Source organism: Pteropus alecto, unplaced genomic scaffold (genome assembly GCF_000325575.1).
Source record: "Pteropus alecto unplaced genomic scaffold, ASM32557v1 scaffold87, whole genome shotgun sequence".
Taxonomy (NCBI): Eukaryota; Metazoa; Chordata; class Mammalia; order Chiroptera; family Pteropodidae; genus Pteropus; species Pteropus alecto.
This window is the reverse complement of record NW_006443225.1, coordinates 13,244,478-13,250,703: the sequence shown is the minus strand read 5'-3', so window position 1 is coordinate 13,250,703 and position 6,226 is coordinate 13,244,478. Positions and strand designations below refer to the sequence as shown.

General features: G+C 39.2%; 1 protein-coding gene across 1 annotated transcript in view; it reads left to right on the top strand.

The window, feature by feature from the left end:
* The first annotated feature begins 37 nt into the window (after nt 1–37).
* The window catches only part of LACTB2 (lactamase beta 2), a 24,283-nt gene continuing 18,094 nt past the window's right edge, over nt 38–6,226 (top strand). The window contains exons 1-2 of the mRNA XM_006924021.3: nt 38–202; nt 4,724–4,887. Coding sequence (XP_006924083.1) covers nt 81–202; nt 4,724–4,887 — 286 coding nt within the window. The 5' untranslated portion in view covers nt 38–80. The remainder of the gene's footprint in view (nt 203–4,723; nt 4,888–6,226) is intronic.

The window sequence follows — 6,226 nt, the reverse complement described above, 5'->3', positions numbered from 1 at the left end:
CGGCATCAGGTGACCGCTGGCTCCGCCCCCGGCCTAGTTTCTTATTCGGCGCTCGGGTCACTCCGCGGCGAACAAGCGAGATGACTACCACTCTGAAGCACGTCGAGCAGCTGTCCAGTCGGGTGGTGCGCGTCCTGGGCTGTAACCCGAGTCCCATGACCTTGCAGGGCACCAACACCTACTTGGTGGGGACCGGCCCCAGGTAAACGCCACCCCCCCCACCAATCCCAGCATACGCATAGGTCCCGCAGGCCTCCCGGACCTGGGGTTGCGACACTCCTGGCTGCGGGCGAGAGCTCGGCGTCCTGCCCCTGCCTGGCAGCCCTACTTGGTTCCATCCGCGGAAGTCCGGATACCTCCGAGCTCTGCTAAATCACGACCACCCCGGATGGTAACCTCTCTAACTTACGGATGGCGGAGGGAGAAATAATTTCTTGAAAAAAACAAAACTTGCTGTTTTTGAAACCCCGTTTACGTAGCTTGATGTGAATGCCCGAGTGAACGTGTTTTATCGGTTGAGACATTAGGATCGTTTTTGAATTAGGAACCTAGGAAGACGTTTACTTTGCTCACATTCTGACTTCCACTCGTGTTTTGCCTTGAGTGTAACTTCCCTTCACAAAGCCGATTAATTGTGCTCAAACCTTTTTCTTAACGCGACAGCAGAGGGCAGGATTTTCTTGCAAATTGCTGGAGTCCGAAACCCCTAAGAGTCCCTCCTGGCCGTTGAGAAAGGAGCTGACTACTTTTGTTTTTGTTACTATCGTGTGACCTTATTTAGGTTATTTAGCGGATGGAATAAGCCGTCTGTATTTCTAAGATTTTTCCCTTATTCAGCTGCATTCTGTTTTATTGGCATTATGCAGAAATGGGGAGATATGTTTTATTGCACAGTGAGTGCACCGGACAATTTTTGTGTGCTTAGTATGCCCTAGATAATACAAAACAAAAATAAGATATAGTTCCCCTCAAGCATAGAATTTAATTGTGCAATCAAGACGTGTTACAATGGATAATATATCACTGATGACTAAAAACAGTTTAATAAGTATAGTTATATTGAATTTTCATATGAAGTATCTACTGTTTGTCTTTTTCCAGTAAATCGGAATTTTAGAAGCAGCAGGGTGGAGGAACTTGAAGTATTGTAAATCAGGCAAGCAAAATATTAATTCCAGAGTAAACAAGGCAGGATCAGACAGGTACAAGAGCTTTAGGCTGCCTCCAGAATCTAGGAGGATAGGGAATTAGGTGGAGAAAATACCCGATATCTAGGGTACAGTCTGTGTTGAGTGAGCCTCCTTCACCCCCACTAAGTCCATAAGCATTCTCTTCTCTCTTGTGTGTGTCATCTTAAACTAGTTCGAAAGTCAGTACCTAAGATGAAAATTGCATATAGTGAAAATTACCCTAGAAAGTCTCTTAGGAAGAACAGTATATTAGAGATCAATGTACTGTCTCTCAAGTTCAACATAGCCTGCTTTTCTCTGAGCAATGAAACGTGGCTGGTTCCATTTGAGAAACAGCTGAAGAAATTGCCTTGTATTTAGGGATCGTGTTGTATGAAAAATACATACTGTATCTTTAAACACTAGAATCACACTCAGTGTAGCAAAATGCTTGTGCTAAAAGAGACAAAGAACCTGAAACTGAGGGAAGAGTAGATTCATGGTCTCCCACCTTACGCTACTACACACATAAACTCATGGAGTGGGATGGCCAAAGGAATCACTCACATATGAGAGAGAGATGATGAATCCATGTAGTTGAGCTAGAGTAAGTTAATGTACAGATGATGCCTCTCTGCTGTATAATGTAGAAGTCAGGTGGCTAGAAATGAATATTGGTACCTACCTGTTCCTCTGCACAAAACAGTTCTAAGATCACAGGTTCCTGCACGCACATCCAGGCCATTAGGAAGATCTCCGCATTTCCACCGCTGTCACCCAGTCCAAGCCAATATAACTCTTGCTTAGGCTCCTAAAACAACCTTTCACGGGCTTCTCTGCGTCTTCTTTTGTCCCTCTTTAATCCATTCTCCCTGGTGTAGCCAGAGTAGTATATATTTTTTTTTAAATGGAAATTAGGCCTTGCATCTGTCTTAACCTGATCTCAAACCTCTTTCCCATCCCAGCCAGATGAGTTGTATCCATGCTGCCTCAGGACTTTCATGCATGCTTTCCTGTCACCCACTTATCCCTCTCCTCTTTGCCCACCTAACCCATCCTTTTGAGCTCAGTTAAAATGTCATTTCCTCAAGGAAGCCTTTTCTGACCCCTTAGTCTGTGTTGGGTTAGTGTAATACAATGCCTTAGCACTACATACACTTCATAGTCCTTATCTCAATGATAATAAAATTTTTTTGTGTGTGAGAATCTTAATGTCTTTTCCCACCTCCACTCCCCACTAAAACATAAATGCAATGAAGGCTAATCTATGTACCTGGCACCCAGCACAGAGCCTTGTACATAGTATAGGTAGTACAGTAAATATTTGTAGAATGAATGATTGTTCTCTACGTCTTCTCTTCATTTTCTCTATTACGATTTTAGAACTGCTGGATAACGGCTGTTTTAGGTGGTCTTCCTCATTCTGGTCAGCCCATAGCTGGCCAAATGAATCGCCCTAAGGCACTACTAGACTTACTGCAATGCCTCATACATAGATACTCAATAAACATTTGAATGGACAGATAATATCCAAATCTTCCAAAGAGTATTTCTTTGTTCCTTCTCTACCTACGAACCCTAAAAGCTGCAGTTTTAACCTTTACTATTAAAATTGTAAATTCCTTGAGGGCAAATATATTCTTTCCTATTAATAGAAAAAAGCAGTTTAGTGGAGTAGGTAGAGTTGACTCTGGATTCTGATTACCTAGATCTCAATCCTGCCTTATGACTTTGGAAAAGACAGTTGATTCTCTAAGTTTCTGATTTCTTATTTGTGCAATGAACATTATATAGTACCTACTCGTAAGGATTTTGTGAGGATTCAGGGGGATTTAAGTGAAAAATCATATGAAAGCACTTAACAAATTCTAGCACGTGGAAAGTATATGATAATGTTAGCTATTTATCACTTCTGCTTCCCTCATACCATCCAGACAATTCTGGGCTCATAGTAGGTGTTCAGAAAATACCTAATGATTTTATAAGAGTGACTGCAAGTTTCAGAGAGGCCATTTAATAGCTTTCTCAAAAATGATATAAAATACCTAAAAGAGGAAGTCGATTCCACTAACTTCCATCATCAGTTAAAGGATTTTGTTCTTCACTTTCAGTCTTTGTGTATCTTTAGATCTGAAGTGAGTCTCTTGTAGGCAGCATATGTATGGGTCTTGATTTTTTATCCATTCAGCCACCCTATGTCTTTTGATTGGAGCATTTACATTTAAAGTAATTATTAATAGGTAGGTACTTATTTTCTTTCTTACCCTTGCCACTGCCAAAAGACCTTATACTGCACCTTGGACCCATATAACCATCTGGTTTTCTTGTCTCCAAAAGGGACAGTTTTAACACTGTGTACTTGTGAAGTATAGCCACTGCTCTACAGAACATAAGATATAGATTAAAACCAGTAGATCCTAAAGCCAAGGCCTTCCTTCCCTATGAGAGGGCCATTTATTGTTGGGGCTCAGGGAATAGGGTTAGGGAAACAAATCATCCAGTATCAAATAGCCATCTAGTTATGTCCTATCATTTACCCCATTTTAGTGCTCTGCAAAATGCTTTCTATTACCCATCAGTGTTATTGTTACTGTTTGTTTTCATAGTTACCCCTTTCCCCCCCAACCTTAATATAAATAAAGTTTTGTCTTGCAAGTAAGTTGTGGCACGTAGTAGATAATTCATGAAGGGTTACTGATGAATTAATAGATAAATGAATGACTAGTCCATCAAGACTAATCTCTCCCCCAGCCTGAATGAGGGAGGTGTTACTGTGAAACAACATGAATGTTAGTTAATTGGTTCTTATTTCTTTAGTTCAGGAAGACTTCATAGAGAAAGACCATCATTCCATAAAATAGTGAGGAAGGGCAAACAAAGTGTAAGGAAGGTTCAGAAAAATAAGCAGAAAAATAAAACTACAAGGATTGTCCAAAGAAACCAAGCAGCTCAGATGTTTCCCTCATACTTTTCTACTGCTTTCATTTTCATGTATAAGGGAGCCAATGTAAAGCTTCAGCGACAAGTTTTGTATGTAGTGCAGAAGACTAGGTTTCTTTAGCGATAAAATTGGAACAAATTTTTTCATGTCTATGAGACATTGGAGGATATTATAAACTATCTCGAAGGCAGAATGTATAAAAGCACATATTCTGGCACGAAAATAACTGGTTTTGAATGCTGGTTCTTCCATTTATTTACAGAGTAACCTTGATCAAGCAAGTTAATTAATTTCTGGATATAATAATGAAATACCTACCTTAATATCTAGCTATTATGAGGAATACAATTTTTAAAATATGTAAGGTCCTCGAAATAGTGCCATATCTATTTTAAGTGCTATGTAAGTGTTCAATATTATTGTTCTTACTGCTTATTCAGACTTAACATTAGCTATAAGAACTTAAAGTGGAATTACTGTAGTTAAGCAGAAGTAACATACAGCAGGTTTTGAAAGCAAAACAATTTATGCTGTTTCTTAAATGTAAATTATCTGTATGAGAAATATGCTAATATTAACTCTTCTAACTGATTATCTTCCATTCAACTTTCAGGAGAATCCTCATTGACACGGGAGAATCAGCAGTTCCAGAATACATCAGATATTTAAAGCAGACTCTCGCTGACTATAACACAGCAATCCAGGAAATCCTTGTGACTCACTGGCATCGTGATCATACTGGAGGCATAGAAGATATTTGTAAAAACATCAGTAATGGTAAACAAAAAGCATTTATTAAGCTCATTGAGGAAAACTGTGTTTTCAGAATAATTTGTTTCCGTATAATGCTAAGTAAGCTAGTAAACCATTTATTGAATACCTTATATTTAAATGCTACTTCTAGAAATTAATATAATTTGAATACTGTTCCCATTTTTAACAAGAAAGTAAAAGCCGTATTTTCTATTTCAAATCTCTTCTCCCTCTTACTTTTCCCTTTGCCCAGTGATGGTCAGTTTTAATTTAGTCCACATGACAATCACTAGTTAAGATTTAATAATAAGTAACCACTGTTGAGCATTTACTGTGTTTCAGGCACTGTGCTAAACACTTTACATGGGTACTTGAGGTACTTAGTGTTATTGTCTATATTTTAAACATGATCTCAGGTCTTCTATAACTTCAAGGCAGTTATTCTGATACACTAAAATACTGCTGAAAGATCATTGCATTGATAATTAATTCTCTGTCCCTGAAACCTATTCAGTGCTAACACTTTACCATCTCTCTTTATTCCCTCATCCCACCATCCCACACAAAGATTCATTCATTTATTCCTTTAACAAATACTCAAGTGACTGCTATATCCAGGCGCTGTTCTTAGGACAGGGGATGTAGCAGTGAACAAAACAAGGGCTTTGCTCTCATGCTAGTAGAGAAAGTAAATGGTAAATAATAGGTCAGATGGTGGTAGCTGCTATGAAGAAAAATAAAGGTGAGTGAAGAAAAGAGGAGAGAGAATAAAGTGGAAGAGGGCAGTGGCTATTCTATCTAGTGCGGACAGGGAGAGCGAGTGAGCTGTATAGGTATCTGAGAGGCGGGTGTACCACTGCAGGAACAGAGGTACTAGAAGGGGTTTGCTTGACACGTCCAAGGCACATAGAGGACAAGGAGGTCGAGAATGTTCCTTCACAAAACATGCACGTACGCATGCAGCTAATACTTTTAAGTACGTTCTTTTTAGGCTTTGAGACTACAATTGGGACAGAAAGATATTCTCAGCTGCCGCAGCCAATAACACCAGGCTGCTCATTATAAAAAACTGTCTAACCAAACTTCCTTACCCCACAGGAAATCATTCTCTGTCTCTCTGACTTTTCCTCACCTTTCTTTCTCTTATCTACCCATTAAATTCTGTGAAATGAAAGACTCTGCTGAGGGTCCTTAATTAGCTTTGATAAACTCTTTTAGCATGAGGGTCAATTTGAAAAAATGTTTATGGCCGGCTTTTTCTCCTTTATAAATCAGCTTTTTTGAGCTTGAAGTTACGTATATAAAATGTACCCATTTTAAGTGTATAGTTTGTAAACACCTATGTGATCAATCATCAAGATAA